General features: G+C 43.6%; 1 protein-coding gene across 3 annotated transcripts in view; it reads right to left on the bottom strand.

Moving 5' to 3' along the window:
• LOC142583266 (uncharacterized) overlaps nucleotides 1-16,962 on the bottom strand; it is a 98,854-nt gene that overhangs the window by 14,531 nt on the left and 67,361 nt on the right. For 2 of the 3 annotated variants that reach the window (XM_075693656.1, XM_075693657.1), the window contains exons 6-10: nucleotides 14,330-14,504; nucleotides 5,777-5,948; nucleotides 5,344-5,444; nucleotides 3,954-4,092; nucleotides 2,692-2,943 (exon numbers count right to left, since the gene is read on the bottom strand). In XM_075693656.1, the coding sequence (XP_075549771.1) occupies nucleotides 2,692-2,943; nucleotides 3,954-4,092; nucleotides 5,344-5,444; nucleotides 5,777-5,948; nucleotides 14,330-14,504 (839 nt within the window). The remainder of the gene's footprint in view (nucleotides 1-2,691; nucleotides 2,944-3,953; nucleotides 4,093-5,343; nucleotides 5,445-5,776; nucleotides 5,949-14,329; nucleotides 14,505-16,962) is intronic. The other variant, XM_075693658.1, reaches the window with a different exon arrangement.

Below are 16,962 nucleotides of genomic sequence, written 5' to 3'. Positions count from 1 at the left end.
ATGCTTCGTACTTACAAAGACGCGGCGCAATTTCAGTTTTGAAACGTTGAGAACTTTGTATTTTTGTCTCATTCATTCTCACTCAGCCTATTGTATTGAAGCCTGGGGATTTACATACAAAACACACTTGGAGCCTGTAGTGCGGCTTCAGAAGAGAGCTTCGCGGACAATCTACTACGCTAGCTTTTCTACATCGTCAAGAAATCTTCTTGCGAACAAAGTCATGTCATTATCGCACCTGGGAGATTACCGCGTTGCATTATTAGTGTGCTCGATAACGAGATGCAACACGCCATTTCCTGCCACTATCTTCAACGAATCGACATTTAGCAGTCGCTCGGCCTTCTTCGAGAGATTTCTCGCGCCGATATGTCACAACCAGTACGGCAAGCGACGCATACATTATATAGGTGTAAAAATATGGAACTCGCTTGATGAAAACATTAAGCAGTCCGCAAATTTTAATACTACTCTAAAGGAATTCTTTTTTTCCGATCTAAACTGATTAGTCTTTCACGAAAGTTATAATGACGTCAACAACTGGATACAGCGTTGCTGCTACGCTTTTTTTGTTGTTTCTACGTAGGTATGTATATTAACATGTACCATAACATGTATAGAACATGTATAGTAACGTAAGTGTCAATGCAGGTGTAGCCTTGTTTTTACTCGACACTCCGTGCATCAAATGTATATATAGCATATCAGTGTACATTCTTGCTGCGTTGAGTAAATAATAATTACATGTTACCGCTCTGCAAACGGCTAAAGTCACAAATGTTCAACCAATTGTTTTTGTGTGACCGTTTCATGTATTCTTATCGCAAGCATGTATGTGTGCTGGCTGCCGTGGGAGGGAGGCCATGGGTCTTGCCTCGGATACATGCTGCCTCACTGGCGATGTGGGGCTCCTGTCGTGGGTGATAGCAGTTTGGCCAGAAACCAAACCTTTTCGCTTCTGGGTGCCGATAGCTGTGTCCTAGGCATGCTGGGAATGGCGCGCGCCCGAGCCGGCGGGGGCCGTAGCTTTTTCCCTCCTGGGGTGGTCTGCACCTTAGTTTATTGGTTTTTGTTTCGTTGCATTCCTTTCTTTATTTTTTTGTTTGATCCAAAACAAATGATTGCGCTCGTGTCTGAATCGTTTGCTTTTCTTTGTATAGCTGCATGGATCCATAACTAGCCTATGGCTAAGGATCCAGACGTTGTCGCATACCAGTTTTGATTATTCGAATAAAATTACTGTTGAATTGAATTGAAAGATGTATCGGAAAGCTTGCTTGTGGGAAAATGCCGCTAGCGGCGTTGCGGGTGCCATACATCGACAGTCCACGAGCTAAGATCGAAGGGATACCATCGGGGTTTGTCAGCCCTCGAAGGCCGGATCACCCGCCGTGGTTGCTCAGTGGCTATGGTGTTGGGCTGCTGAGCACGAGGTCGCGGGATCGAATCCCGGCCACGGCGGCCGCATTTCGATGGGGGCGAAATGCGAAAACACCCGTGTGCTTAGATTTAGGTGCACGGTAAAGAACCCCAGGTGGTCAAAATTTCCGGAGTCCTCCACTACGGCGTGCCTCATAATCAGAAAGTGGTTTTGGCACGTAAAACCCCAAATATTATTATTATTAAGGCCAGATGAGGTAGATGAATTTATCTTGACATTTTACCGTCCGTTCTGCTCAGATCAATGTGTACACCATGTTGTGACATACACGCTCGGCTGTTGAGAAGGGACGCTAACGTGGGGGCGCAAAAATCTTGTGTCAGCAAGACAGCCGGAACGCTGACCTTGTTCCAGCGGAGCCCAATGAGTGTCCCTTACTAACTTGCTGTGGGAAACTATGTACTAAGAAATTACGGCACAGGGTTTACAAGCAAAGAGTTCACCACCTGCTGAAAAAAGACTGAGTAATAAGCTGGCATTCGGGTGGCGTTTCGTGCCCCATTCAAGTTAGCATTGCAAAGCTAACCAGGACCTTGAATAAGCAATCTGACATTTGCAATGTTAAGCAGAGGAACAGCGTTGTGTAGTGTGCGTGGGGGGTGGTTCGTTAAATGCCTCTGTCATGCGGTGCATTTCACGCGGGTCAGAGCGGCAGATGTCTCAATGTCCTCATTACGAGAACACGCGAATAGTTTGCGCAATGGCAAATATTACGTTCTTGCACGACATTGCAGTTTTCGAAGACACGCATAGTTTTTATAAACACTGGAACGAGCGTGCACTCGCATCATCGTGGAAGCTGTTCAGATGACACGCGAGCGCGGCTTATATGTGAGACGAGCCGTTGGTGCCTTTTTCTGGCAAAGAAATAAGCTGTGTGGGAGGTTCCCACGCGCGCACCTTGCGATGGCACGGCTTCTGCTGCTTCTTTCTCTACTTCATTCCTTGTTGATCACGTGTTTTTCGTTAGTGTGCTACTTATTTCCGTCCTCTGGCACACTATATGTTAGTTGGACACTAGCGTTTGTCGTCGTCTGCCACGTTGTGTACTTGTAATTTGCTCAGCATAACTCTCGCTAATTATGACATACTAACAAGCTCAAACCGCTAGCGTTTGAAGCTGATGAACCGGTGACATTGGTTTGTGAGGTTAAGGTTACGCTGCCAAAAACCAACCAGAGAACTTTCTATTTGATGAGGAGGTCTCGCGAAGTAAGAATAAAGAAAGGAACGAGAAAAAAAATGCCAACCTTCCAGAAATTGCGAGACGTGATCGGCGCTCAGCGTTCTTGCTTCTGGCTCGGGCACAACCAAAGCGTGCGCCACTTCTCCAGCTTCGGGATGTGGTATTCCTACGACGGCGCAGTCACGAACCCCTGGACACTTGAGCAGCACGGCCTCGACTTCAACCGGCCGATACTTGATCCCACGGACGCAGAAGTAGTCGCTCAGCCGCGCAACTAGGTACAGCCAGCCGTCTTTGTCGTAGTAGCACAAGTCGCCTGCGTGCCCCCCGAAGTAAAGCGCATTAAAACAGGCTGCTCCCAAGCTTAGGGCGGTTGTGCAGTCAGAAGCTTTCCGAAGTCGCAATCCTGTAGGTTTGGGTGGGTGAGGCTAGTGGACAGTTTTCCGTCCCACTCAGGTTACAAGGCGAAAGCAGAACACATGGGAATATTGGAACCTGCGAGGACGACGCTTGTCCTCGAACCCTTAAATTACGTACCGTATCCTAATTTACACTGTGAATCTATTGCCATAAATACTTACCCGGGGCTCGTAACCAAGAAAACCATTTGCTCGCTAAGAAATTAGCCGCTATGTGGACTTTGCCAAGAATAGTGGTTTAGATGATCGGCTGTAATGAGAGCGTGCATTGACCTTATGCTCGAACGCGTGTATAGTATTGCCCTCATCTTCGAGTTCCAGAATCCTGTTCCTTTATTTCTCTTCTCCAACGCCAATGGTAGGACAGCACGGGTTGTTTCAGCCAACCTCACAGGTATTCGCTTTTGACAATACGTCATCTTATCGCTTTAAACGCACAGTCGTGATCGTGTACACCTGGTTGTATGCTCTACCACCTTAATTTCGCCAGCATAACCAAAGGCGCCTTGCATGAGCACGGACAAGCACACAGACGCTGCATCACCAGAGCGGAGGCTGTGCAAAACCTGTTCACGCTAACACAAAAGGAGTACTTGTGAAGGCATTCAGTGTGTTCATTCGCACTAAATGTATTCCCGAAAAAGGGTTTACAGAAAATTTTGAGAATCTTACGTAGTTTTGGGGGACGTCTCATATTGTTCCTGAAGAAACGGGTGAAAGATTTGTTGGTAAATAAAAATACATAGAGATAACGATACAGTTGTCTAGCGCGCTTTACGTGTGAAGAAGTTCCATTTAATTCCTATGTATAACTACTTATTTCACTAGGAGCGCATCTGACAATTGCTTTTCCCCTTAACGGTTTATCGAAGCACGTTGTACGTGCGCGTTCCACATGCACTCCTACCTGTGCTGTACCAGCCTTCTTCATCGGTGATAGGCTCATGCAGACTCCCCCAGTATCCACGCATCAAATTTGGACTTCGTACCGCGAGCTCTCCGCGTTGCCATGGTCCCAGCGGCTTTTTCGTTTCTGTGTCCCTCACCTGTGTGAAAGCCACGACAGAAGGAGTCATGTATATGTTTTATTCGTAAGACGGTTGGAATGGTGGACGGAAGAGCTAGTTTGTAGTTCTCTACGAGACGTTAGAAAAGGTGGATAAGAAGAGGCAGCAAAAAAAAAAAAAGAAAATTTGCGGTGGTAACGCGATACTGTTATTAGCCTCGGCATTTCAACCAGTATCCTATGTAATAAACATAGATTTGATGTAACTTCAGAACAGCTGGACAGGTGCAGAAGCACGTGGCGAACAGAAACATTGCACTGAAAAGTTGTGCAGCCTACACATTGGACCGTATTTCAGTGCGATGAGAGATGCACACGTCGGCTTTTCTACTATATAGCTGAGCTCAATGTCAACGTAAATAAATAAACTCGAAAAAACAAAACAGAGGACGTGTTTTAGCCAGGCAAGACAAACCGTCCGCTATAATTAACTTCGCATATGTTTACACCTTTGAAGAAACAAACCATAATTGTTACAGCGAGGCTATTACCCTCTAGTTTGTCGGGATATTTCCTGCTGTGCTCCCGAAAAAAATTCAATAATGAAGGCAGCTGGAAAGGGGGACTGTGTCTGAATTTCCACGTAGCAGAATTAGGTTTTCTTGTATGGTCTAATTACAATTTCATGCTATCATGTCTGCAGGTTGTGCGTAAGTCGTACTTTGTAAATTTCGTCCCCATATTTACTTTTAAACTATAATTTAGTTTTATAAGGCACCTGCACTTCACGTAGGACCTAGAAGAATGAGCATATATGGTACACTTGCACATACATGCGTTCGCGCTCGAAGTACGCTGCTTGCGGTGGTGGTGCCTGTGTGACGCCATGTGATGTCCGCACCATCTTCGTTGTGAATCCATTTTCACAGGGTGGAGTGGAGGCGCCTTTTTTTATTTTCACACGGTCTCATAATTAAATAAACAACAACAGCAACAAACCATCAATTTGAGCAAAGGCAAATGTGGACTTGGTTATCACACTGATTGAATATAGTCCTGTTATATAATCAATAACTTAATATTTGGCGTCGTCGTAGTAGTCCCGATGTGACTGTAGCGCAATGCTTTGCTCGCCGCTCTACACACAGTTCTTTAAATTGCAGTTTGTTGTGGCGTGAGAGAACCAAGCATATACGGACGGCACGAATGAGGCACCTACTATTCGTGCTGGATTGCTCTGTCACGTATAACTTGCGTTGTTTTAAGGAAACAGAAAGATTGCCATTCTTACCAATGCTTCTACGTCGACTGCCAAACAACCGATGGACTTGTAATTTGTGGGCGCGTTGTAGAGACCCACTGAGATGAGCGGTATCTCCATCTGACCGTACGCTGCCGAAAAGAAAATACAAGAGCAAAAAAAAACATTTTGTTGTCTTCCCACTGTCCACCTTCAGGAAAAACCGCTACTTTGGCGAATCACTCGTAGCGCCAGTCTACTAGGTTTGTGTAGACTGCGGTGCCAATTAGGGAACTAAGGTGCTGCATTTAATTTGTATCATAGACAGCGAAAACGCAGATGTAGTTTTAGAGTTGTTTAAGCAGTCTCTTGGTAATGTGGTCATCAATCTAATGTTGACTGATTACAAAAGGAAAATGAAGGCTTTTTTTTTTCATTGAGAGGTCGGTTAAATGTGTTCAGAATTTCAACACATGACACTTACTTTGTGTAAAAGACTTGAGATTAAATTCTTTGACCAGAGTCTTCGCAACCTCTTCATGAATATTCGTAGTCGACGTATTGACGTATTGGAGGCTATGGAGGTCATAACCGTGGCGCCGTTTGTTGTCCAACAGGCACTTCACAGTGTAAGGTATTGTGCTTAGCGCTGTCACCTGTTGTTGAGAACATAAACATTGAGCATGCAGTCGTCGCTAGCGTACCAAGAATAGCACAGCAGAATATATCATATGCAGGGTGTCCCAACTGTGATGCACCAAGATAAAAAAAAAGAGCAATTGTCTTACTCGAAAGAAACCTAGTACATATTGTTTCCAGTACAGTGGAGGAGCAGCCGGTAAATTTTTGTTACTGAGATTCAATTAGGTAAATGCAATTAGTTGTCCAGCTTGAGAAGTACTGTCCTAATTATCGAAGTGTCAGTTAGGCATTTGTAGCCAGAGCCAAGGGACATCTAACTGTAGTATATTCAGTAGCGTACTTGTTGCCCACAAATTTTTTCATCTGATAATTAGTAAAATGAAATATGCAATATGAAAAATAGGCGATATAAAAATACCGCGTGACTGCGTTCCTACGCAAATCATAAAGCAGTGCCCTCAAACAAGGGATTGAAAGCAATCGCATTGCCTGTCGTAAACCCAAAGAAATAGCGCATCACCTTGATTTAATGGTATGGAAGGAGCACCAACAGCAGGTTTCGCCGCGCCGCAGCGATCACTTCTTCTCACTTCTGGGTGAGACCTTTTATCCGTCTGTCGATACTGACTGATCATATTTATGAAAAAAGCCCCTTGATAACGCGGCTGAAGCGCCGCTCTGAACAGACGAAACGCGAAAAGCAATGGCAAAGGCATAGAATGTTTCAAAATCGCGGCTCTGCTCACACAGCATAGAAATTGTGCACGCACAGCTACATCTCGTGCCACAAACTTGCTTCGGACCAGACCTAAATTAAAATGACAGTTTTAGTTTTCAGTAGCGTGTATACGTGCTGAGAAAGCAGGTGCATGGGGAAAAAATAAAAAAGGAGCTATTCGCGCACATTTTGTGCGCTAAGACAGCTATAACAGCTTGTTTCAAACTAACACCAATCGCGACGTGTTGCTTAGGCCGGGTGCGGCAGACGCGGCAGTACCTCGATCATCATCTTTTTCTTCATTTCCTTCACTTCGTTCTCGCTAACTTAGAGGGAGCCTGTTTGAGGGCACCTCTATAAGATGCGGGTGGTAGTGCAGTCATGCCGTATATTTTTACATTTCGCGGAGCTTATTTGTCAGTCGAAAAAATATAGTAGCAATTTATTTATTCATACCTCAAATACCGCATGTGGGGTTTTACATGAGGAGTGGGCATATCCAGGTTATATTTTCAATGAATGCTTTGAACAATTATTGACTGGAGGGGTACACCGGTTACGCGGGTAGATTATTTTAGTCTTTTGCTGTTTGAACGAAAAAAGAGTTTTGATGAGCGGCGATGCAAGCCGGAGGGGATGACCAGCCTTTGAATGGCTATGACGGAATGAAGTGCGGTACGCAGGCGTGATGTCGGTCTCGTTAAGCAAGGAGCAATAGAACTTGTAAAATACACGCAGACTTGCTGTTTTGCGGCGCTGATCAATGGCTGGAAGGTTCAGATATGACTTACGTTTAGTGACGCTAATATGGTAAGAGTAGTCAGAATGAATGAACATTGCTTCACAATTCTATATGAATTCCAGTGCTGTTGCCAGCTTACATTAGTATGGGTCCCACACTGAGCATAGGTATTCCACTTTGGGTCAAAAATGAGTTAAATATGGTTGTAGTTTTACTGAAGGGGAAACGAGACGTAGATCAAGGCGCAGGTAGCATAGGACACGATTGACATCATTGCTAATACTGCAAATGTGTGAGGACCAACCGAGGTTACTGGATAAGTTAATACCCAAGTACTCATAAGAAGTCGCAGCATATATTTCAGAACCAGTGATAACGCAATCAGCTGACATGAATGATTGACGATAGTAGAAAGTAAAAGTATTGACGTTTATTTTTTGACCTTAAGGGACATTAGGCAATTACTGCACCAGCTTTCAATACTGCTCAGGTCGGTCTGGAGAGCACAAGACTCATCGTCGTTATTAATAGGACGACAGGTAACGCACTCATCAGCAAATAAACGAATTTTCGAAGAACAACCTAACAGTAAGTCGGTAATGCATATTAGGAAAAGTAGCGGTTCAAGGACGGTGCCTTGCTGCATGCCAGAGATAACTGGTGACAAATTAGACCAGCATTGGTTAACGTAAGCGAACTGTTGAGGGTTAGTCAGAGAGTTACGTAACCATTGGAGAACACAAGGGTTAAGATTAAGACCCGATAGCTTTAGGAAGAGCGGTTATTCAGCAATATTGTCGAAAGCCTTTTGGAAATCTAGGGAACGTGCATCTATAGGTACGTTTTGATCAAGATGTGAGCTGATATAATTAAGGAAGAGAGCTAGCTGTGTCTCGCAGGATATTCCTTTCTAAAAACCATGTTGTCTGGGACTGAAAAAATTTGCTGACACTAGGTATTTTACAATATAAGTATACAATATACACTCCACCAGTTTCGAACAAACACTGATGAGGGGAATTGGACGGCAATTGTGGCCCGATGACAGTGATCCTTTTTTCTTGGTCCAGGAATTATCTTATCTATTTTCCAATCTTACGGCCCCACTCCAGATGACAATGATTGCTGAAAGATTTGACAGAAAATACTCTTGTGAGGTGCGTAGTGTTCTTAAGCATTTCGGAATTGATTCTATCGATGCCGGCAGAGGATGGTAATTTAAGGGATCATATTAGTTTGGTGATACCGTATGCCTCAAGTGTTATGTCTGGCATAGTTGGGTGGTTCAGGTAAGGCCAGTCGGTGAGGTCAGTGTTAGGTTCAGAAGTGAACACGGAAGAGAAGACAGAGTTTAGTACTTCACGTTCTCTATGGTCATGAACACAGTTATTGTCGCTATCATATAATAATAATGGTTTATGTTTTTTGGGGTTAATATATTTCCAGAATTAATTGGGATTGTTTTGCAGTATGCTAGAGAGTCTTGTTGAGTAAAAGGTTCGTTTAGCTGCTGCGGCCAAAGATTCAAACGCGTTTTCGCTGGCGTGATATTTTTCCCAAGCAGGAGCGATATCGGAACGTTCGGCTTTGCTAAATAATCTTTTCTTTTTTATTATTTAGCCGTTTTAATGGCTTGTTGAACGATGGGGACGAAGGTCGCTTGGTTAAGGTGATAATATGCAAGTATCAGCGAGTTTAATCATTTAATTTTAAAAAAGCGTCTTTTTGGTGTCTATTGCACGCTTCGGGAAATCTCTAATATATACCAGTTGTAAAACTCGGCTAGTGCATTGTTAATACTGATGTAAACACCTTTATTTTAAAGTGTTACCTTTTGTTTTTTTTTTTGCTCCGAGATTGTTGCCAGGATCACTCTGCGTGTATAACTGCGTGATCACTTAGTTCTGGTAGATGTGTTACAGCAGAAACAATGTCGGGATGGTATGTTAAGATTAGGTCGAGTGTGTTAGAGCACTGTTCGTTTTTTCGCGTTGGGCTAGATACTAGCTGCGTCAAACCAAAGGTGAGGCATGTGATCAGAACATTACTTTCGATGTTATTGTTAGACAGCATTATGGCTACTTCAGGCCCTGTTATATCAGGAACGTTAGTCACGTAAGAATAGTTACGCATGACTGAATGACGTCCTAACAGATTGCAGTGTCTCGTCAGAGTGAGTAGGGAAGGAAACATATGCGTCGAGGGGTTAATAGCATGCACCCATAATTTGTAGGTACGAAGAACTGTACAAAACGAATGAACTTTCTAGAGGTGAAGTGATATCGACAATAGGGCACCAAAGGCTGTGATGAGTAGCCATCAGGACACCACCTCCGCATTCGTCTACACGGTCCCGCCTAAAAATGACCAAATCAGGGAGGAATGAATTAAGCTCTGTGTTAGCAACGGTTGAATTCAGCAACTTTTGTGTTAGTACGAGAAGCTTACAATAAGAAGAATAATGAGGCTACAGAGCGTTTCGCCTTTGGGCAGTAAGCTTCATATGTAAGTATAAACAGGTGATACAGATGCTGTGTGGTCTTGCGGTAGTGTGTGATGGTAGCTATTAAGGTAATATAAGTCTATTTGTAGCGTTATCATACTTGTGTTTTCTGTCCTCTGTGATTAGTTTATTGTACCCAAGTTTAAACGGTTTCTGTTGGGATTTGCCGAACTTTATTAGTTGTTTACGTGCATACCCAGTGTTAGATTAGTAGTCTTCTCATATGCCGTGGTTGGACCCCCTTATTTGTTCAGCATTTCAAAGAATACGTTGTTCTAATTTGAAATGTGCTAATTTGACAACTATAGTTCTCTTTCTATTAGTTCTCTATTTGCGAATTCCAAGAGCGCGTTCGACATTTAAGGGGTATAACCTAATGTTAACCTTATTAGTGCAAAGTTCCGCAATCTTGTTCTACAATTCTTGTCGCGTTTCCCACTCTGTGTCAGCTACGACAAAAAATACAAGGTTAGGACGACGATCCCTATCTTCCGAATACTTAATTTAGTCGTGATGATATGTTGGAAATGGCTTTCTTGCTTTATCGACAACTGCCCTGATGCAACTAGCTTCGGTCTTCAGTGCAGTTATGGAGGAAAAATCATCTTCAAACTTTGTCAGTTGAAACTTACTGTTGTCAAAAATTTTATCGTTCTGCGATAGTTTGGTTAGAATTGATTCATTTGGCTTATAAGAGACCCCTCACCTAAGCTAGCTTATTTTTCCCGATGTCGCAATTACGTCACAGGATGCCTGTGTAGAACTAGAATGGGTTTTGCGGCCTGGATTCGATTCCAAGCCTCCAGAGAGTGCGAGAAGTTGTAGGATGACAGATTTGCAGTGGCGAACAATGGAAATGCAGCAGCCTTGACTTGGCAGCACTAGCAAAGTGGCGTAGCGGGAACGACACACATGAATAGTGTAATTGGTTGTCACCTGTAAGGCGAAAAGCGTCCGGCGTCAGTGAACCACATTGTGAGAGTGCTGCCAAGCCCACTGATGAGTGCGAGGGGGTGACGTGTTTTATGCGTGGAGGTTGATGTCTGTGCCGATGCGTCGGTTGAGGCAGGGTAGCACGAAGACGATAAAGGCGGTGGATTTCCGCTCAAAGGCGGTGAGGCGCAGTAGTGCGTGGCGCTTGTTTCAATTTCGGGGCACTGTAGGCTAGACGAGGTTGGCCCGGGTCCGTAATACAAGCGCGCTGAGGCTAGGATGAGATTATACATCGAGAGACTGTAGGTAGCAGGCTGCAGACGTTAGGCGGCACATAGCGTTGGTCAGGACTGGTATTTCTTGGCGCACGATTGAGGAAGCTCTGCCACGCAGGCGAATCCAGTAAGCCAACACACCGTAAGCCGGGCGTGCCTGCAGACTTTGTTATGACTCGAGGAGAAGAGCAGGTGGCAACGAGAAAGCAGGAAACTATGAGCACCTGTAAGGCGACAAGGCGTCGGTGTCAGTGAACCGTATTGTCGGAGTGGTGGCAAGCCCACTGATAAGAGCGAGGGGATGACGTGTTGTATGCGAGAAGGTTGATGTCTGTGCCGATGCGTCGGCTGAGCCAGGGCAGCATGAAGACGATGCATTAGTGCTTCACTGAAAATACAGCAGTTAGATGTCCTTTAGCTGCGCCTACAAGCGTTTCATTGACACTTTGATATTTATGGAAGTACTCGTCGACTTGGATACGTAATTAAAATTAATTAAATCTCCGTAGCGATACATTTACTGGGGGCTACTCCACTGCGCTGAAAAAAATGTGTATTAGGTTGTCTTCAAGTACTTCAATTGCGTTTTTTTTTTTAATCTTGGTGCATGATAGTTGAGACAACCTGGATAACGGCAATGGGCGCGTCTCAGAAATTGGTAGTGTTCGTAATTTAATTGGCTTCTGAAACTTTTTCTATTCAATCTCATGGTACCCGTTATCAACCGCCTCCTGACATAATTCCACTGTCATTTGCCAAGCAACACCACGTAACTCAGTGGCAACGGGAACCAAAAATGAATATCTCCGCAGCAATTACAACAGTCCAGTTACTGTCTCGCTTTAGTGTAGAGCACCCTTATCCGATGATTATGGCGTATTTTTGCAGATTTTTATATAGGCTGCTAACATTAGCTTGCGAGTGCCATTATAATGCGCCGACCCCCCGCGGTAGCCCTGTGGCTACGACGTTTCGGTGTTGAGCGTGGTGAGGTGGAGGATTCGATCCCGGCTGCTGAGACCACATTACAATGGGGTGGAATGGATGAACGCTCTTCTACCCTGCATAGGCTGCACGTTAAACAACCCAGCCGGTCACAATTGACCCGCAATGCTCCGATACGGCTTGTCTCATGATAAGATAGTGGTTCTGACACATGCAAGCGCGGTATTTAATCACAACGTCGCTTAATGGCACGAATGAGCAGCCACTCACATAATGTGTTCAATTCACCCCTGATGGTTCTCGGATACTAAAAATGAGATAATTCTTCGGGTTTAAGAAAACTTAAGGTCCATATCTTGAAGATTTTGCATAAGTTTCATTTTTTTTCACCGCTCTGGCAAAGAAGTGCTTAAGTCTTTTCAACAGTTGTTTCGGAGGGTCAATGAATCTGAGTAAGCAAGTAAAGGCCACCACCAAAGTCTTTTTGTCTGCACAAGTCAGGAAGAGAAAGGAATAAGTGAAAAATAACATAAAGATTCATGCGGCATGTGGCGGCTTTTCCGCTAATTAGAACGACATCTAACTTCTTAGATAAGGCATTCCGTGTGTGATCCAAGAGACCATAATATTATCCGGAATGCACGCCTGGATTTGCTTGAAGCATTTGTTCTTTTCGTAGAGTTAATGCATCAGCTTGTCCTTGAATTGTATTTGCTTCTTCAGTTGTTTAAATAGTGACCACAAGTCAATAGAGAACGCAATTGAATTCAATTTTTGTGTTGCTTAAAACGATAGCTTCTTGAGTATCTCTGCACCAAAAATAGGTTTCGAGCATGAGATGTACGTGATGCAAAACGTAGTAATGAAAGGGAAACATTGTGATCCACTCGTGGGTATAGCACGAAGTTACAAAAGGAAGAATTACAAGTTTCTCTGAAAGAAAGAAAGAATATTTGCATATGTTTACTCTGTAACTTCGTTCCACTGTTGAGTAGATGACAGCATTTCCTTTTCGTGAAACTTCGTCCACCTTTCAGTATTCTGCAGTACGGATTTGCCGAAATGCAGCAATGCAGCACTGCAGCAATGCAAGTGAAGCATGCCAAACTAAACTATTGGTTAAAGTATAAACAACGTGAAAGTGGCAATAAAGTAACATAACTACAAAAGTAACGCCAATTTTCTTGATGTGAAGTCAATATGATATGGAAAGCGTTCTTGACGGTTGTTCTTTCACACAATGAACATACTTAAGGTGCTTGGGACGCACCTGAACAGCTGTATTTTTGAGGGCAAGAGACAACTGGCTTCCTATCATCCAAATAATGGAATGTCGCTGCCGAATATCATATATATGTTAATTATTTGCATTTACCTTTGTTCAGCAAGCAATTATACTTCGATTTTGACTAATAGCTTCAATGACTGGGGAAAGATCTTCAGCCCAACATTCAGCCAGTAATGTACTAAGGTTGCTTTGAAGGTGTTGGCATCGCTAACCTGATTTCAGGATTGACGAGATGAGAACGATCAATGTCACCTCTAGTATAATCTATACGTGTACAGAGTCGATTCTTAGAGAAGCATTAGGAGCTTTGTCAAAAAATAGCAACACGTGCTACGCTCCGAGACATTACGCCTTTACTAACATGACGAAGGTTATAAAAAGCTTTTTGTCAATGAAAAAGCATAGGATTGGATTCAATTTTATCTAAAGGATGGATTATTTCTTTATGTGAATGATCTATTGGACTCACGTCGTTCATTGGGTATACATTGATAACCATTGATAACACGTGAAAACCTTAATGTAGTTGTTGGTGTTGTAGTTATTCATGCGGACGTTAATAATTTTTAATATCTACGAGAATATATTTGGTCAGAGCGAGGCCCGACAGGGAAGGTTAGATAACATGGAGTCCCGTATAGCCCTATCACTAAAATTATTCACCACCGCTCTAAACTGCGAAAAAAAAAGAACTGAAATGAGTCACTTGAGTTAACACTTTTTGAGCATCGATACAAGCAACTTTACCTGTTGGCAGAAACTCTGGCTGAGCGGTATGGCCTGTGGTGAATGCTCTTCCCTGTTATCTTGAAACTGACGTGTTTTCTCTTTTCTCTATTCGTATTTTTCTGCCTTCCCGGCATTTCTCTCTTACAAAAGTAGCAAACCGAAGATGTTGTCCATTCAAGTTGTCTGCCTTGCCTTGCCTTTATTCTTTTATTTCGTGCCTCGGCTCCCCACCCAGGGTTTTGACCTAATTATTTACGCTTACCCTGTGCTTGTGAATTGCCTCCAGTATAGCGCTGTCATCGGCGGTCTCCATAAAGGCGGTCGACGCTCCCTGGGCGATAGGCTTGCAGACACCCCAAAGAAGCGCATATGTGTGGACCAACAACGATGTGCAGAGGGACAAGTCTTCTGGACCTAGACGCATGTGCCCAGGGTGGCTGGGAATCGGCAAAGACGAAGAGAAAATAGTACTTTTTCGGTTCGGTGGGCATAACTGCACGACGCAACGAAAGCTATGACTAGTGTTAAGTAAGAAAACGAGCTACGTGTTTGAAAGACGAGTTAGTGGCTCGCCCATTACGTTCCACTGATCTACGCATGAAGCTTGCACTCAGTCGGTATCACAAAGGGGGTGGTCAGCGGGGGGCAATAGACGAGTCCTTGCTCAGGTTCTCCGTTCTGACCGTTTCGTTTGGCTGAAGCCACTACGTGACTCATGCCTTTCATTGCAGTACATGGATGTGGTTGAAATGGAGAGTAAGGACGCATACTGTTTTTTTAATAAAGACACGTGGTAGCCTTTATTATAAGGCTTATGTTGGTATAGTTAGCATATAATGTATACTCATATTGTTCATACATTGTTTGTATGATGTTAGCCCCTTTAAGCGGTACCTAATGCTTATTTTCTACATTCAATGGAATGCCAAGTGAAAAGAGAAATACAGTAACTCATATAAATAATGGAACAAACGCAATCTGAAACTTGATTCAAAAATCACGTATAGCGCATACATAGACAAGGAACCAAAAGAATGATGAAGACATTTGTATGTATGTGCTATAAGGGATCTTTGAAACAGTGGAATACGAACTAGCCCATAGCCAAACTTTGCTTAAACTTGAGCCGCATAGTTACACTGCAGTCAACTCGGAAGAGGTTTTACGCAAAAAAGAAACGCTAATACCTAAGGTTCAGTCTCCTAAATACGATAAATATATGGCACATGGCTAAATACGGAGTAAGGAAACGCAAAGACACATGAAGTCAGGCGCAGGATTAAACGAAGGTTTCTATTAGACACCCTGTTCTTATATGGGTTTAGCATGGTGAGCACGGACTAATTACGAAAAAAAAAACGAAAAAGAGGTGGTAGGGAATGAAAAGACACAACGTCAATTTGAAAAGCAACGTTTAGAGCAAAATATTTAGTCGCACTTTGCACTGTCATGCAGTAGTGAGCGTTCCCGGTTTCAAAGTACATGGCGAGTTGTCATGGTCAAATACACCATTTAGCTTATTTCTCACTGTGATTTCCTTTGCGAACAAAATTTTAGCGGGCGTTAACGTATCTTTAGAGGAAGGTTTTTCAACGCTCGTCCTCGAAAGTAGCCTCGATAGGCTTACCTTGTAGGATGAAAATATGTCCGCGCAAATTAAAAGACAGGGACAAACGCAGGAGCGGGTGAATCAAGAAACGCTCGCTCCGAACTGGTTTGTTTTGAAGCCTTGCCGTTTACTTTCGCACATCCGTCGACCGTTAACAAAACAGGAACGTTTTGATAAGGTAATTCACACCCACTGAATCTATGACGGACCAATTCTTGCTTTAAAACAGTAGAATGCAGTTTTCATAAACCACTGCTCATATGTGCCCTAGGTTTTCGGTATTATTGCAAACAAGTCATGTTGCATACGCTCTGGCCGAGGTTGGATTTTTACCACCACTTAACCACGCCGACAATGGTATGAAGGTCCATGGGCTGTTTGGTTTTGTACGGAAGCGGACCTATTTGTTAGGAGTCGGTGCTGCTTTTACCCCTCCCACAGAAACAATTTTTTGGGTATACTTGTATGTATAGTATAATAGCCCCGAGATTGTTAGCCAGTGCATCTAGTCGTCTTGTGGGACATGCATGTGCTTCAGGGCATTCAGGTTCAATGGTGCGACTAAACCGAGAAAGCGAGAGAGAGAGAATAACTATACTGATAATCCAGGATGGTGTCAGGGGAGGGGTAAGTTGGGCGACCCTTTTTGGCTGGAAGGTTGGGAAAGATTCTCGAGCATGCTGGGGCCTAGTTAGCCAAAGGCATGTAAGGGCATTTGCTTTATTCGTGTCAAATGAGGTTCTAGCAGTTGGATGGAATGTAAGGGCGCTTTTGTGTGGTACAGCTGAGAGCCATAAACGTATCAGTTGGAAGATAAAAGAAAGAAAAACCGTATTCAGGTATGTAACTTGCTCTCTGTGTATGTTTCGAAAAAGCGGAAAGTCCTTACCCTTTCGAAAAAACAATATGGAACAGCCCATCTTGCGACGACTAGCGCGAGTAATGTGCTTAGCATTGAATCAGTATAGCGAGACAACGTATTGCTACCTTCGAAACGAGTTATGTGTGAGGCGTGTACTGTGGTGGGATTCCTTTTTAGATGGATGGATGTTATGAGCGTCCCCTTGGGAACGCGGCGGTGGCTTGCTATTACACTGCCTAATGTCCTACATAGATCAACCAATGAAAAAAGAAATAGAGAAAGAAACGCTATGAACTCGAACAACCAAATTTTCTGATCCCCTATTGCGAACTCTGATTTTGTACGTCTCCGTTATTGTCGTTTGCCTGCTTTTATTCCACAAATCCTCCAATCGCCTTTTACTAATCCCTATTGTGGACATGTT

This window comes from Dermacentor variabilis, chromosome 5 (assembly GCF_050947875.1).
Source record: "Dermacentor variabilis isolate Ectoservices chromosome 5, ASM5094787v1, whole genome shotgun sequence".
NCBI classification, from domain to species: domain Eukaryota; kingdom Metazoa; phylum Arthropoda; class Arachnida; order Ixodida; family Ixodidae; genus Dermacentor; species Dermacentor variabilis.
The sequence above is the reverse complement of the archived record's forward strand: the minus strand, read 5'-3'. Positions and strand labels throughout refer to the sequence as shown.